Source organism: Rattus norvegicus, chromosome 14, assembly GCF_021556685.1.
Source record: "Rattus norvegicus strain SHRSP/BbbUtx chromosome 14, alternate assembly SHRSP_T2T, whole genome shotgun sequence".
Taxonomy (NCBI): Eukaryota; Metazoa; Chordata; class Mammalia; order Rodentia; family Muridae; genus Rattus; species Rattus norvegicus.
The window spans coordinates 65,139,760-65,157,505 of NC_141547.1; the positions used below are offsets into that span (position 1 = coordinate 65,139,760).

The 17,746-nt window shown below is 38.6% G+C and overlaps 1 protein-coding gene across 4 annotated transcripts in view; it reads right to left on the reverse strand.

Annotated features, from left to right (window-relative positions):
- Gba3 (glucosylceramidase beta 3) overlaps positions 1-17,746 on the reverse strand; it is a 146,441-nt gene that overhangs the window by 68,988 nt on the left and 59,707 nt on the right. For 2 of the 4 annotated variants that reach the window (XM_087582545.1, XM_087582546.1), the window contains 2 exons: positions 17,312-17,435; positions 14,726-14,805 (listed from right to left, as the gene is read on the reverse strand). In XM_087582545.1, coding sequence (XP_087438671.1) covers positions 14,726-14,805; positions 17,312-17,435 — 204 coding nt within the window. 4 annotated transcript variants of the gene reach the window in all.

The window sequence follows — 17,746 nt, forward strand, 5'->3', positions numbered from 1 at the left end:
ATAGACCCCATGTTATTCTCCCTCTTTTTCCTTTTCTGTGCTGGGTAAACATTCTATCAACTGAGCTACTTCTCCGGCTGTAGCACAGTGCTATCTAGTACTTCTTTTTACCAAGAACCTAAATAGACAGCAATGGCACATCTTCAATAACTTACAAAATTAGTAACTCTCAGCGTATTTAAAACTGTCATTTCAGAGCTGTCCTACTTATCACTATCTAAATAAGAGAGTTTACCCCTGCTTCTGTTAGCAATATAAAATTTAACAATGAATATGAAATGAGGACATTTTAAAGAAAGCAAGTTTCCATTCAATAAAGGAAAACATTAAACTATTAAGCATGAATATACTTATATGCATTTATATAAGAATCTGTTACAAGAAATATTACTAGCTGGAGAAAAGACACAAAGTACTCTTCAAAGATTGCCCAACATTCATATTTAATATGGTATCTCTATGACTAACATGTTAGTTTGGAAAAACAGTGCAAAAATCTTCCATTTTGTGAACCAACCATGAATTTTAACATTTTGTTTTCACAAAATTTAATTTGTTCTGCTAGGTGTCCTTATGCCACACTTAAATGTCATATTTTTTTTAAAGATGCTTATTTGATAATATATTGCTGTTGACCACTAAAATACACCAAAATCAATGTTTCAAAAGAATTTAGTTTACCATACAATGTAAATGTAGTTTATCAAATGCAAAACTTGTCTGCAGGAGTTGGAGAGCTATGCTTTGGCTAGAAAAGAAATACAGTGGTTAAATGTGCTTGGCACAGGAAGCAGCACTATTAGGAGGTATGGCCTTGTTGCAGTAGGTATATCTGTGTAAGAGGAAGTATATCCCTTTGAGGGTGGGCTTTAACAGCCTTCTCCTAGCTTCCTGGAGGCCAGTCTTATCCTGGTCCCCTTTGGAACAAGATACAGAACTCTCAGCTCCTCCAGCACCATGTCTGTCTGGAAGCAACCATGCTTCCCAACATGCTGATAATGGACTGAATCTGAGAACTTATAAGCCAATCCCAATTAAATATTGTCCTTTATAAGAGTTGCCTCGGCCATGGTTTCTCTTCACAGGAATGGAAATCTTATCTAAGGTAGAAGTTGGTTCCAGGACTGAGGTATTCATGGAACAAGTCTATCCATGTTTTTATTTAGAGGAATGAAGATTTAGGAATTTTGAATTTGGAAAGTAGTGGAATGCTTTAAGTGGTGATTAATGGGCCATCCTTGTAGGAATATGGAAGACATTGTTTCTGAGGGTGATTTGAACAGTGGGTGCCTGGCTCAAGAGTTTCCAAAGAAAAATAATATTAGTATGTAGCCTAGAGCATGTTCTTGTGATAGTTTGGTAAAGAACATGGCTTCTTTATGCCCTGCCTGAAGGGTCTGCCTGAGACTAAAGTGAAAATATTCAGATTAATTACACTGACAAAAGAAGTCTCAAAAAAGGTCTATTTTAGACTTTATCCTGTGACGTTAGAAGTAAATTGTCTGCTTTTTTATTTAGATTTTATAGGGGATTACAGTTAAAAGATTGCATAAATCTTGAAAGAAACCTTGAGTCTTGGACACTCAATATTGTTGCAACTGTTACCGACTATGGGACTTTTGCAGCTGGGCTAAATGTATTTTGCATTATGCTATAATAGACTCATGTGTTTGAAGAAGCCTATAGGAGCCAGGGAGTAGAATGTGGTGCTTTGAATATGATTGGCCCAGAGAGCGGTACTATTAGGAGGTATGACCTTGTTGAATTAAGCATGGCCTTGTTGGAGGAAGTGTGTTACTTTAGAGGTGGGCTTTGAGAGCCTTCTCCTAGCTGCCTGGAAGTCAGTCTTATCCTGATTACCTTTGGAGTAAGATCTAGGTCTCTCAGCTCATCTAGCATCATGTCTGTCTAGAAGCTACCATGCTTCCCACCATGAAGATAATGGTCTGAACCTCAGACCCTGTTAGGAAGCCCCAGTTAAATTTTGTGCTTTATAAGAGTTGCCTTGGTCATGGTGTCTCATCACAGCAATGGAAGCCCTAACTAAGACAAGCAGTAAAAACTATACCACTATTATGTCAGATTAAACCCATCATGAACAACCTGAAACACCCTTCATAACGGCAAAAGTAGATGAAACCCTGATAGATTGATTGGGTGTTAAAACGCTTATCTTCAGGAAGTCACAGAAAGAAAACAGGCAACCTTTAGGCTGGCAGGCTTATTTCCATATCAGATCTCAATCAGAAGAGATAGCCAGGAATGAGACCTGTGAGCAATATGCAGACTCTATGGCTCTTGTTCAAAGATATCAAAGATTAATTCTAGAATTTCTGTCAGACAGTAAGTCAATACATCGGTTCTGAGAATGAATAACAGACCAATGTTAATTGTACCCATCCACCAAAGGTTTCAGCTCTCTGAGGGTAGAGCTTAGATCCAACAATATGCAATAACTCTTTTTACATCTAGAGGAAATGCCATGTTCTAGCTAATCAAATATTTTTTAATTGTTGCCACATGTAGAAGGATTACAAATTTTCAAAAGAATGAGAATAAATTAAAATACACTTAACACTGCAACTAAACTGATTATAATTTAATCTTTCTCTAATTATTCAGAATGCATTTCAGGGTCATCAGGAGGAGCATAAATTATCAGTGCTTGATGACTATGCAGGAAGTCACAGTTTTTCTAAAATCTTGGTTAATAGTGGCTGGGTAACAGAATTCAGAGCAGAAGTTAGTATTTGGAGGATCTCTTGCTAAGCATTTTTCTAAGATATGAAGTATATCATCAATCCTTATCAAAAGAGAATTTTGAGAGATGATGTACTGATGTCCATGGAAACAGAGTAACTTGCCCAGCATGATGGTACCAAAGCTTTTGAACACCAATCTGTCTTTAAAGAGTAGGCTGGAGTAAGAAAAATTTTGTTATAAAAAAGTTATTTGTGGAGGTCTCAGCCTGGATACTCAGAATGAATATACAATTAGGTGGCCATGCTCCTTGTTTATATTGAAGGGTTGAAGAATATTTTAGTCATAATCCAAGTAGCAGCCATACATTTAGTGAGACAGTATATGTAAGCTAAGAAGTCTGTGTGTGTGTGTGTGTGTGTGTGTGTGTGTGTGTGTGTGTGTGTGTGTGAGACTGTGTGTCTGTGTCTTGTCTATATCTGCCTATATACTGTTCATAGGAAATGTTCTTGGCTGGGGTGAGGGTGCTTTCCTGTGTGTATATTTGATGTGTATAATATAAAGATCAGCATCTAGAGTCTCTCCTCCATCTCTCATTACCTTATTTTTCAGACAAGGCCTCTCACTGATCCTGGAATTCATCATTTGAATAGACTGGCTAGCCAGCAAGAGACCCAGGAATGCTCCCCTATCGTGCCACCACCTAGAGCTAGTGTTATAGATGTACTTGTCTTTCACATGGGCCTTGGGAACGGAACGCAGGTCATGCCATGTAGCAAGCACTTTACCCATGGAGCCACTCCTAAAACTCATGAAATTACTGTGAAGGTGTTTATAGTCAAGCTGACAAATGTCAATATAAGGAATCATAACCTGAACATCTTAGGAGAAAGTGATTTTTCAGAAACTAATTCAATATAACCCCCTTTCAATTAAAACTGATCTGCTGGTTAATGTACACTCTAAAATAGACTTATTTATTCATCTCATGTGGTGGTCCAATTCTCATATTAATGTTCATTTTAAACTGGGAAGCCCATTTGATGAATTATTACTCATAGAACATGGTCAATAACAATTACTTAAGATCTGGGGCTGAGTTTAAATTCATTTTCAAAAATGGATTCCAATTATCAAAACAGAAAAGTTAGCTTACACAGATTCTTCCCCTTACCCATTCCCATTATCTCCTCTCTAATTCCTGAATCATTCATTTTTTTCACCAGAAACTGTTATGGCTTCTGATTTGCTTTCACTTGCCAGATCTGATAAAATCCCTCACAATTCAAATGCTTTCTCTTCTCCTACCCATAATGATATTGCTTACCTCTAAAGAGACGGTGACTATAAAAGTAACTTTTATTTCTTGAGATGAAGAGATGAGATGAGATCCATATCCAAGCTGTGCAAATACATGACCTAGGTTGAAACCCAAGTGCTCATTTCTCTGTTCTATCTATCCCTTGCACTAGGCCTGGAGACTTCTAGCCTCCATACAACCTAATATTCTGCTAACACTTATCTTAAAGGCTTCAGCTTCCAGCCTCTGTCTACTAACCTAGCCATAGAATGCTTCAGACTCCTTTCTGCTTGCTCTTTCTGAACTCCCACTGGCTAGTTTGACTCAGCTGTTCTGGTCCAAACTCCTCTCTGAGCTCACTGATTCAAACTGGCTTCTCTCAGCTTCTCATTGAATTGCTCTTCTTGGTCTCAAACTCTGGTATTGTGTTCTAATCTTCTGCCTCCTCATTGTCTGACCTCAAATGCCTCTGCTGACTTGTACTGCACAAACTGCACAAACTGAACAGAACCCACAAACAAACTCAACTGAACTCAACTGCCCTGCATGAACTGCACTGACTGAATTTATTCAACTCTGCTCGTTCTCTCTCTCTCTCTCTCTCTCTCTCTCTCTCTCTCTCTCTCTCTCTCTCTCTCTCTCTCTCTCTCTCTCTCTCAGAACTGCTTTTAAGTAGCCTCTCTTTCCTGTACTGTCTTCTTAAGAGTTGGGTATATTCTATCTCTGCCTTATGCTGTCAAATCTTTATCTAATTAATCACTTTGTCTGCTCCTGAATTAGATGTCATTTTCAAACATGGATGCTGTCTTCTACAAACTAAACTTACTTTCATTGCTTGGGATTAGAGGTGTGTATTAGAGTATGTCTGTATTCTAGCCGGAGTGTTTAAAGGTGTGTGCCATGTCTACCTTTCAGCCACATCACACAGACCTAAGTCTTTGGATATGATCCCTTGGCAGAGCAGCCAACAAAGTGACTATCATAAAGGCCTTTTCTAAACAAGAAGTGAAGTGGAATTGAACTCAGCATGGCATAAAGGGATCTCAAAATGTGATATTTCTTTAGCCCATGAAGGACACTTTGCTGGTGAGTAGACAACCCTATCCAAGGAGATGAAAATCCTTCCCCTACCTCCTCTCATAACATTTACAGATAACCTCTACAGATGATTTTCTCTTCTAAAATGGACTATTTAGGTCCACAGAGCCACACAGCTAAGTTCGTTGTATTGAAGAAAAAGCTGCATAGATGATAACTTGAGGCAAAAGCAGACTTGGCTGTAATGAACTGTGTTTGAAATTCAGAATGGAAAAACATACTTTTGCTATGCAAAGCCTGCACAGAACCGTGGCAGAGTGGTTGTTCTGATTGCCGCAGCTTGATCCTTCCCTTCTAATTCAGGATCTCGCCCAGGGACAAAAGTTTCCTGGTCACATTAAATTTACAGGAAGTTAATAGAACTGCACTGCCTAGCTGAATTAAATTAGGCACTAGTAGCAAAGTTTGACAAATCATACATTACTGCCTTAAAACTTGACAGATAGATGGCAAGGCCTTGAGGATGTCTGAAGGATGATGTCACCCTACACGGTGACTCAGGTAGAGTTTTCAGGATTTAGACACTGATGTTCTCTGGTGAAATCTATCCTATTTCTTTTGTGAAATTCTGTGGTCTATACAGTGATTGGGGGATTGAATGCAAGGTGAACTACTGACTCTACAAACTTAGAAGGATAACTTTCTAGGGGAGGAAAACAAGATTCATTTTTGTACCAGTGATTGAGGCAACATGCCAATTGAAGGTAGAGAACATGTTAACTGGAACTTAAGTCGGTATCAATAAAAGCAGTGAATTGAAAAGCAAGTCCTAATTTTATGTTCAAATGAGAATTATGTTAAAACTCAAAATGGCTGGATACAAAGAATGATGACTTTTTTTTGAAGACCATTAATTATAATTTCTTAGGCTTAATTGCACTGGTTAAAAATGATCAAGAGTCCTAATAAATGTATATTTCTTCAGAAAGAATATTTAGAAGGTTACATGGTTCTTAATCGGGTAAGATTCCGAAAATAAGCACCTAAATTCAATTCTCATATCAAATGGAGAAACTGAGGCACAAGCAAAGTAACCACATTTATACAAAGATAACCTAAAAGTTTGGAATGTAATTAGTAAGCTATTCTTCTCACAAGAGCTTACCTGAGATTGTGCCTCAGCCTATCATCTCAGCTACTTGAGAAGCTGAAGTAGGAGAGTCATAAATTGAAGTCTGTCCTGAGTTATGAACTGACTAAGAAGTATGAACAAAGTAAGAAGTCACCATCTCAGGATCAAAACTTAGGAAATCAGAAATAGCTCACAGGTGGAACTCTTGTTCAATATGCAAAGGCCCTAGTTAACAATGCAAGAAAAGGCATAGAGAAGGGTATAACTAATACCCATGCATAATCCCAGTATTTGAAATATATTTTATGGAAATCAAAATAAACATTGCACCCTTAAAATATTTTAATAAAACACAATGGTGATATCATTCTAATATTTTACTGAAATTCCACAAAGTTTCCCATCTTCCCCCTAATCTAGACCCTATCCCCTTACTATTCAAATATTTACTGAGTACTTGCTGAATAGTAAGTATGTAACTCAAAATTCCAAAATGTTTTTCTGGTCATAATGTCACCTTCCAACATGATAAATAAAATGTTTATGTCTACATGTGCTCATTCCTTTTAATAACTTCCATTTTTTCGAAAAATGGTTTTCTTCCTCCCTCTATCAAAGTTTATAATAAGTATTACCTTCAGGAATCAAAATGTCTCTCAAATTCCATCTAAACAACTGTCTTATACAATATACATCTAATTGTGACAAGGCTGCAGGTAAGCAAGAAGCCCAGGAAGCAGTTATGTTGCCAGCTGTTGATGGATCTATTTGTAACACTGCTGATTTTCTCCAACACAATGTCAGGTGCACAACTGAAAAGGTAGGACACAGTTAGCCAGCAATGCACACAGTGGAGGGTCTGTGAAAGTGTGACAGAAACAACACTTAGGTCTTTGTGGAATGTTAGAGCAGTATGAGCAATGTTGGAATTGTAAAAAGAGAAGGCCACGGAGATGATGGCTATGGGGCTATTGAAAACAACACTGAATACCACCATGGTCAACCAGCACCATGAGACCAGAAGTTTATTCCCATATTCTATCAGGGACTGACTTACAGGTGTCAGTTTATTCCGAGGAATGCTTCTTTCTCTTTAGACACTAGAAATTTTTGTAATCTTCCTAGGCAAGATGGCTACCACATGGCTATCCATTATTTTCCATTCTCTCCTTGAACATACAGTGGCCCAAGAGAACACACCCGAAACACAGTTACAAGGCAGCCCCTGTCAACCAAACTAAGAGGAAATCTCCCACTTCTCTCCAAAGTAGGCTTATGCACTCCCACCTGAAAGACCAGACTGTTCAGGTCACTTAGCAGGTCTAGCAACAAGAGGTAACATAGACAAGTGATTTTCTGGAGAGTACACTAAGGGATTAAAAACACCTGTTTTTCGGAGGAATGGGTTTCAACTCCCAGCATCCATATTGTAGTCCACAGTGGTCTGTAACTCTAGTCCCAGAGTGTCTGATGCCCTCTTCTAGCCTCTGTGAGCACTGCAAACAAACAAGTTGTGCACAGACTTCAAAACTCTAAATTTCACTTAAAATAAAGAAGTATTTTTAATGGGGGGGGTGATACAAAATCTACAATAAAATAAAGATTTTAATAGCAATTTTAAAATTCACTGGTTCTGGGCTGGTGAAGGATTTTATTACCATATCAGAGCAACTGAAACTAGATTAAAAGCCTTAATTAAAACCAAAGTTCACTTTAGTCTCAAGCTCTGGTTCCTGCCCAGAGAAAGGTCCACCAGCCAATTCATAGCATAGATTGGGGAGTCTGGCTGGCTCTGGTCAAGTCTGCATGATCAATTTAGCTGCTCTTTTCATGGGCAGAACACTTGTTTTTCCAGAGTCCTCTGTGTCTCAGAAGATGGGCCATCAAACAGCATACCTGACATTGTCCAAGGGAACCACACCTCTACAAGTCTGATGAAGTATGTCATGAAGTGTGTGTGTGTGTGTGTGTGTGTACATGTGTGTATGAAGGTGTGCACATGTGGATATGTGGTATCTACAATGCTTATATGTATTTATGTATGTATGTGAATATGTGTATTTGTGTGTGTCTGTATATATGTGTATCTACATGTGCATATATGTATATATGTATATAAATATATGTGTATTACATGTATATGTGTGTGTATCTGTGGATGCCACATGTAAATCTAAACATTACTAGACACTACTAAAGTTATCTTTTGGTTACAGTACACATTCTCTAAGATTATTTTAAAATGTGTTTGAAAATAAAAATCATAGAATCTGACAGTCATGGACCTTGCAAAGTATATAAGTAAAAATCACTTACTTGCATTTCTACTGGAAAACACTGGGAGAGAAATTATACATCTTGACCAGAGTGATGAATAACCTTAATTACAGTGTAAATTAGCTGGGGAGATGACTCAGTTAACAAAGTGCTTGCTGAGCAAGCCTGGGACCCAAATTTGATCCCTAGTACCCATTCAAAATGCCAGGTATGGTGGCATACACTTGTAATCCTAGTGCTGGGGAGTTTAAGGCAACTGGATACCTGAGACTCACAGACCATCCAATCTAGATGAACTAGTGAGCCCCTGATTCCATTGAGAGACACTGTCTCAAAACACAAGGTAGACAACCAAAAAATGGACACATATAGTTGGCTTTTGCAAATGCATATACATGCATGTACATCTGCAGAAGCATACACCCTCAATCATGGGCACACATACAAATAAATAAAAATTGAATCTTTTTTAAATGCATAAGGAAAAAACATAGCACATATGCACAATGGAATACTACACAGCTTTAAAAAATATATGGTTTGTGACTATAGAACCTGAGAACACTCAGTGGGATCCTGCAGGAACAGAAAGGCCAACTACATACTCTCATACATGTACAGAGCAACACCATTGATCTGATAGAAGGAGAAACATAACTAGTTGTTGCCAGGGATGAGGCAGTAAGAGATCTTCAGAAGATGTCAATCAAGGGTGAAAATTTCAGTTAGCAAAAAGAAGGAGACCTTCTGTTATGCAGTGTAATGACTGTGGTCTCTAACAGCGTGTGGCATCCCTGAAAACTGAGAAAGGAGTTTCTCATCCAAAAGAGATGGTAAGTTTGTAAGATAATACATTCACTCATCAATTTGGTTGGGCCATTCTAGGAAGGACACATAGTTTTAAAATGTTACAGTCAATAAATGTATACAACCTTTATGTATATTTGTTAAAATCTGTCAAAATTCCTAACTATATGTTAGCACTCATGAGAAAATCGTATGTACCATTTGTGACTCTCCATTTTCCCTCCTGACCTTGTTTGCCAGCAGCCTTAAAAGAAGCCAACAGAAGGTTTGCCAACATTATTAAGCCTATCTAACATGCCACCAGCACGCCACCCAAAGCCATGAAAAGGTACCTCCTGTGAACCCTCTGTGCACCATCACATGGAGTATTTCATGGAGCTAAAATGACAGCATTCTCATTCTAGAGGTAATAAAACAATAACCACTGTATGGGAATCCACACTCAAGTCCTGGAATTCCTGTTCTGAGCTGACAATGGATTTTTAATTGGTTGGTGCTTCCAAAAGTTCAACGTATTAACTTTTCAGATCTTTCCTTAATCCCTAGGATGTTTGTGCACATTTAGAAAAATACAGGTGCTTAACACATTTTGTCCAGTTAAATGGGCCTCTGTGATCTGAAATTGGCATAGGCAGGTGGCTGCCAGGTCTGAACCACTTTGGGAAATGGATGTATTTCTCCTCTATGAGCTCTCTCGGTGGGAAGGAGAAGAGGATGGGAGGAGGGAGAATACTGACAGACAACAGCAGGGGGACTCTGTGCTCAGCATCTTGTCTTGGTGGTATATCCAACTGCAAGATTTATAACCTTCTTGTTAGCATGTATCAGCTTCAACACTTTCCGTGAAGTCTTCAATAACTTCGATGACATCTTGCTGAGGGGTTTTGTCATTAAAAGCCTAAAGCTGGTCATTAACAAACCTTCCAAACCTTCTCTGCAATCATCCACCGCTGTGCTAGCTCAGGCATGGCTCTAACTGGAAAGTTGGGCTGCCTTGGAAACTTTCTAGAAGAATGCATTTTTATTGTGCAGAGTATATTTCTTTAGGGGAAGAATCCCAATCATTTCATCATTTATTTCTCATTATCTATGGACTAACCCTTTCCTCGTAGACACAATCAAATTCAACAAACATGTGTAGCACACTACTATGTAATAGGCACACTGCTTGGGGCTAAATATATAATTAGGGAAAACACAGCTCAGCCTTTAGAGGATCATGCCCACCCACCCCCTAAAAAATTAGCCATCATTAGCACAACCTTTTGTAATATGTGAGAAGCAATGCAGGCGTTATAAGCATCTTCATGTTCATTTGTCACTGTCTCTTGGAAGACGCATGTTCTTAACAACCTCTTCTTCGTGATTAAATGACTAGTGCTTTGCCTGCTTGGGAAATCAACCAACCATGGTTGAAAGTATGGTATACATACACAGTGAAATTTTATCTGGCCATAAAGAACGAAATGAGGATATTTTCAGGAAATAGATGATATTGGGGATCATTATGTTAAGGAAAATAAGCCAGACTCATAAGGACAAGTAGTACATATTAGCTTCTACTCAGATTCTAGACAGAGGCCATGAAGGTAGACAGAGGACAGTAAGAGGGGAATGAAGAAGTCTAAAGGGAGATTGAGAGGGGTATGAGAGAGAGTAATGGTGTATCTGTGAGAGGAAAGTGTAAAGGAAGATGATTTTGAGGGGACCAGCAAGAAGAGTGGGAGGAGGGAGAGGGAGGACAGTAGGGAATAGGGTGCACTAGAACAAAGCATAATGATGACTCATGTATGAAGAGGGAGGGATAGACATGATAACACATGTCTATAACTGCAATACCCAGAGCTGCAGGTAGGAGGATCTGAAATTCAAATCCAACATTGGCTCCGTGCAACTCTGTCCCAAAAATTAAATAAAATTTTAAAAATCTATAAATGTTTACTTAAAAATTTTTTTCTTAGAATTAACAACTGCCTAGCTGGCCTATCCAGGTTACAAAACAAGGTTTTGCATAACTTCATACATGTGTGTACTGTCCTTCGCAACCACACAAGATCAGACCATTGAAAAGCATGGAGTGGGCCTACAATCTCAATCTGGAAAAGGACAACCAAGCTGGATGCAGAGAAAAGTTAAGCAAATATCAGGAAGAGCATGAGACAGGACTAAGGCCACTTTCATGAGAATTAGTTCGTGCTGGAGTCTTGCCTTGAGCAGTCTGGCTCCTGACCTCCCTCTTCCTCATATCCATCCACAGCACTGAGAATGAAAGGTTTTGAGCATTCACCACTGGTGCTAAGCTTATGAATGGACTCACATGTTGTATGAAACACAAGCATTTCTAGATCACTGAACTCCAAACAAACAAAAATCCATCTAAATGAATTTTCTTGCAAACAATTTGGTTTTTCACCTAATTTTGTGCCCTGTCAGAAGGAAATAATGAGAAGAGATTTGCCTCTCTACTGATTTCAGGAAGGAAATAGCCAAATGGTCAATGAATGCTTCACACAGTGATAAAACATGCAGGCATGAGTGACTTCTCTGCTACAATGTGAAAGGAGGATACAGAGGTTGGAATATGCTTGGGCCATAGGAAGTGGTGCTATTAGGAAACATGGCCTTATTGGAGGAGGTGTAGGCTTGTAGGAGGAAGTGTGTCACTCTGGAGGCGGGGCTTTGAGGTCTCATATAGATGCTCAAGTCTGGCCAATGTGAGCCAGACTCTCCTCCTGGCTGCCTGCAGAAGACAGTCTTCTTCTAGCTGCCTGCAGATCGAGATGTACAACTCTGGTCCTCTAGCATCATGGCTGCCTGCAGATTGCCAGGCTTCCTGCCATGAGGATAATGGAGTAAACCCGGAAACTGTAAGCCAGCCACAAGTAAATGTTTTCTTTCATAAAAGTTGCCTTGGTCATGATGTCTCTTCTCGGGAGAAAGGACAAGCAATAGTGGGTGCCCAAATGGTACTTCTTATTTTAAAAGTGGACTATACTATGTGTTGTAGGGAGCAGAGGTCACAGGAAAAACTGCGGGAGTCAGTTCCCCCCTTCTACCATGTGGATCCGAGAGTTTGAACTCAGGTCGAGAGGTTTGATGACAGGCACCTTTGCCAACTGAGCCATCCCACAGGCCCTACAATGTTACATTCTTATTATTTCTTTTAGTTTTGAGAATGTAATATAAATCATTCCCTTTCCTCCCTCTAAACTCTCCCATATGCCCACCTTTGCTCTTTTTCAAATGCATGGTCTCTCTTCTCATTAATGGTTGGGGAAATAGATAGATAGATAGATAGATAGATAGATAGATAGATAGATAGATAGATAGATAGATAGATTGATAGATATTCCTAAATATATAAGGACAACCTGTGCAATGTGTATAATGATACTCATATATATGTTTTCATTTCCCTGGAGAAGATTATTTCTATGCCCAGTATTCATTAGTTGACTGTGGTTCTTTGTATACTGTTGAAGCCTTGTGATCTTTACCTCATCCACTTTTGGCATGCTTGTTGTTGGTCTTTATCAACTCATGTTTATGCAGTCATGTAGGTTAGATTTTAACAGCAAGAAAAATAACTTGTGATAAGAATATCTTAAGAATGCACATTTTGTAACAATAATTAACACTGACAAAGGACTGCCAATGTGCTTGACAATTGCTTGGAGAGGTTTATGCTGAAAATTATTAGGTGGAATCTTTATAACACCTCTGCCACTGAAACCATTATTCCTACACTTACCCATGAACAAATCAGGGACCTCTAGGTTAAGCTATTTGCCAAAGGCCCTGCATTGAGAAATTTATAATGCTGAAATATAAGTCTAGTTTTGTCAAGACTGGAGTACAGATTTACTGTTGCCTGCATCTGTGTTAATTAAAATGTGGGCTATTTAAAGATATTTAAATAGAATTAAACAATACAATAAAAATGAATTTCTTTCCTCTTTCCCTCTCTCTCTCCCTCTATTCTTTCTTCTCCCTCTTCCCATTTCGTTTCTCTTTTTTAATCCTTCCCCTAATGAGCCAGAAACATTACCTTACATTTAGTGCTCAATAAATAAATTGCTGTGGGATTTTACCGAGGGAGCGCTGTAAACCCTGCAGGCAGATATCATAGATCCAATATAGTGTCATTGTGCACCTGTCCATATGCATGATATTGTGGGCTGGAAGGTGATCCACAGGAATCATAAGGCCATCCGGCACCCTTGGTTGTTGGTGGGCTCTCATCTGCAGAGGTTCCTACAAATATCTTCCTTGAACTGTTATTGTTTTTAATTTTTCACCAGATGCTTCTTACTAGGAAAGTTCTTGTCAACCATGATCATCAGCACTGCCTCCAAGGAGTACCAGAGACTCTATGAGTAAATCCAGCTCAATTATTCAGGTAACAGGCCAAATACATGAACCTAAGATTCCTCCAACATCACAGAACCAGTCGACCCTTACAGAGACACGAAGAAGAGCTGCAGAGGACCTAAGTAAACCCTGGATAGCAATCTTAAGGAAAAGGCTGTGCTAGGAGGGCAAAATTCACTGTCTCAGAAAATCCTCAACTCACAGATCAGAGATAATACAAAAAATCGATAATGATATTAATAACACATTCTGCTCTGGCAGAGGAAAATTTGCTTAGTAGCTTTTTATTTTTTATATATTTTCTTGATGTAAGCACATGTTTAGACTCCTTGCAAGTTAGTTTCCTCATCTGTAGGAAGGCACTAATTACCCAAATCACTGTTTGGGATTTAAGTGGCATAATGGTGTCAATTAATCTCTTTTTGTTCCAACCAGAATTGAGTTAAGGAGAAAGTGCTTAGTAATAACTTTTTATGAAAGTAAAATTAAAGTCTCTCAAGGAAGTGAATACAACCAGATTTCATGAAAAGCTGGAATAAAAGACTCAAGTTCTCCCTGCCTCTGGAACCCACTTCCCTTTCTACACAGTATCTCCTTCCTGTTTCTAAGGTCATAAAGCAGAATGAAGCCAGAAATGGCCCAGGAAGTTCCTTCCCTAGTCCCTTCAATCTAAGAAAAAACAGATCCATTCAAGGTCAAACTCCAGTGAAAGACTAGGATTGGCTCAGTTCACATCATGGGAGTTCATCTAAAACAACCCCCTTATTTGTTAATTGGTACAGTTATCTCTCCAGGTTTCCAAGCTGACCTTCTGTTAAGCATACAAACAGGGACCATAACCACCTCACAGAAGGGGACTTGTTACCAGAAAAGTAATCCCACATAGAATAAATTACTGACATCTCATACAGAAACCTAATAAAAAATTTCCCTGACACCCATCTTAATATAAACACATTCATGTTTGGGTATTTGTCTGGAATAATTACATATTAAGTAAAAGTTGTGTCAATACACACATTTCTGAATACTTTAATGGTTTGTATCTTTTTTAAGCTCAAAGAAAGATGATATTGTATGCCTGGCATGGTAGTACTTACCTATGGAGGCAGTAGTATCAGGAGTTCAAGGCCAACTTTGACTAGCAGTGTCTTTAAAGTCATCCTGGGATACATGAGACCTTGTCCCATAAAGACAACAAATCAGAATACAAAAACAGCATTATGTACTAGTTATAATGAAAATACACAGTATGTTGTCAGATGAAAAGATAAAACCTGCTAAAAATAAATGATGTTTTAAACATATAATACAATCAGTACTCTACATACATGGGGTCATGTCTCTGTTAACCCATGGTTAAGTTAAAAATATAAGTGCCACCCCCCGAGTTATTTGTTATCAGCTGAGCAACACTGAGGTGGTGAGTCTTCTAATCAGCAATATTCCAAGAAATTCTGAAGGAGGGAAGACAGGTGGCAGGCTAATTAGTAATGTAAGCCATGGTCTTCGTTGTTCTGCCTTGAGACAGGGACTCACTGAGAGGCATAGTTCTCAGACCTGGTATCAGAACAGAACATGGTCCCTTGGAGCATCATCCCAGAAAAATATCAAAATTCATCATACCAGGTCCCCTTTTTACTGAGACAATATCATTCTCTTCTTTATAAAATATCAAAGTCCCAAGCTGAGGTGACATGAGTTGGGTATATCCTGTTTATTTTCCATCCAATAAGACCCAACAAAAAGTCAACATGCTTCTCAATAGAATTTTGCTTGTGAGCCCTGTTTCTTTCTCCTGTCCCTGAGAAACCCAAATTAACTCACAGTTTCTGTTATCATGTTCTGTTACAACCCACACCTCTAAATGATGACATTTATGGACCTACCACCGAGTCTTTAGCATGAGAAATCTCAGGGACCGCACCAAGCACTTAAAATCATTTCAAGAAAACAAGATGCATTTCTATAATCAGCAATAAGAAGTATACCAATTTGAAAATGAAAAAGATTAATTCCTATTTTTGTGGATTGTCCCAAACATGCATAGACTAAATTTAAAGGAGTCACCCAAGCTTCCTATAACCACCTTTGATAGATATTCTTCATTGTTAACTTGATTTCTTTAGTTTAGAGGCATCTGAGGCACAATTCTGGGTATGCCTGTGAGGGAATTATCCAAGGATTCATTAAGAGAGAAGACCCAGCTTAAATGGGGTAGGAGAACCAACCCATAGACCAGGGACAGTGATGGAATAGTATCTGAAGAAAAGTAGAAAGTTGAGTGCACCAGCAATTCCTGGTGGGTTATGGAATAGACAACACTCCTCGCTGACACAACCTCATTGTCACTATGTCTGGGTCAAGAACTAAAGATCAAACATGGACTGAAGCCTGTGAAGCCCTAGGCCAAACTGTAAGTTAAAATAAACTCCTCCTTTTCAAAGCTCTTTCTGGTATTTTGCAATGTGAGATTGACTAATAACCCAGCCATAAAACTACTTGATAAGCCTACCTCTCCTTTAGCAAGAAACCTCGCATTAGCAGGATGACAAAATACCAGACTCATAAACAGAGAGGAATGCAGAAAAATCTCAGGGAAGAATAGATTTCCCTATCTTTTCACAAGTAAATTCTTACTCAAAGCACACACACGCAAGCACACACACACACACACACACACACACACACACACACACACGCACATTCAGAGTCTCATTTCTAAAAATAATCCTTTGCTTTGGTTATATTGTAGGAATCTGGTCTGCCAAGAAGCTCCAGGTCTCAGTGAGGGAATCACTCAAAAACTGTCAGGTTTTAGACATATGCCCCTTTGCAGCATGTTCTAGAATTCCTTTTGGGTATTTGCTCAGCAATTCTATAAAGAAGATCTCCTGGACGTTTCAATAAAATGACAATAAACAAATATGGCTGTTAAGATTGAAAAAAGGAAATTACACTCTCATTTTGTGTTAGATTGTCCAGCTGTGACTCCTTTATAGAATAAGAAATAAAACCGAGACAGTGACAATATAAAACTGCAGTATTTTAAGAAAATCTGAAGAGGAGAACACAAGGCGGCAGACTAATTCATAATGCATGTTATCAATTAATAATTATGATTCATCATTTGTTATCAGATATTAAAAGAATTGTTTTGGAAGAGTTGGCATATCATCATCATCATCATCATCATCATCATCATCATCATCATCATCATCACCGCCGTCCTGTGAAGGCAATTCACATATCTCTGTTTCTAACCAGGCTGCTTAGTCATAGCTCAAATGCTACACTGAGATGCTCGCAAATCCTGTCAACTCATTTTTGATAGTTAGGACATCAAAACATGCAAATGAATTTGCAGTAGCTGAGCAGTGTTGACTTTTTATGATATTGAATGATTTCCCCACCATTCTATTCTTGTTACCTTCACCTACAATTCAGGAAACACCGAAGACAGCTGCTTTCTTCCTTGACTCAGTTTCAGCAGAGTAGAAGCTGGGCCTAATCCTCACCTTCCTCCTCTCTAAATACCAGCTTGCCCCTCTCCTAATTACATGGTTTTATGCTAATTTACATGAATTTCAGCTTTCAAAACCAATGGTCTTTGTGGAATGGAAATAAGCACGTGGCAAAATTATATTAAGTTTGCACAATTGATCTTTCATCATTTCAAATGGTACCTTTGAATAGTTCCTGAAATGTCTGTCTGAAATACTCCCACCGCTGAGTGTCATCAAGAGATGGGGGGTCACACTGGGGAAACCCATTCTCGGTGATGTAAATTACAGGGTTATTATATGTATCCTAGAACAAGAGAGCAGAAGTTTCATTCCAAACAGATGTTTAAAAAAATTTTTAAAAAGATAGCTCATAAAATCAGGTGCATTACCCTCTATCTTCTGAAAGCTACAACCCCAAAACTAGTTTTCATCAAATTGCACTGACCCTATTAACTTAATTTTCCACACACTGACCTTTTATGACTAACAATGGAAAAGCAAAACTGTGTGAATGTCCATGAAGACAGTCAAATGACTCTTAACATAATGAGAAGACAGAAATATCTTTCTTCCCATCAGCATCTGCTGATTGTCACTGCTCCTTAACCCCTTGGT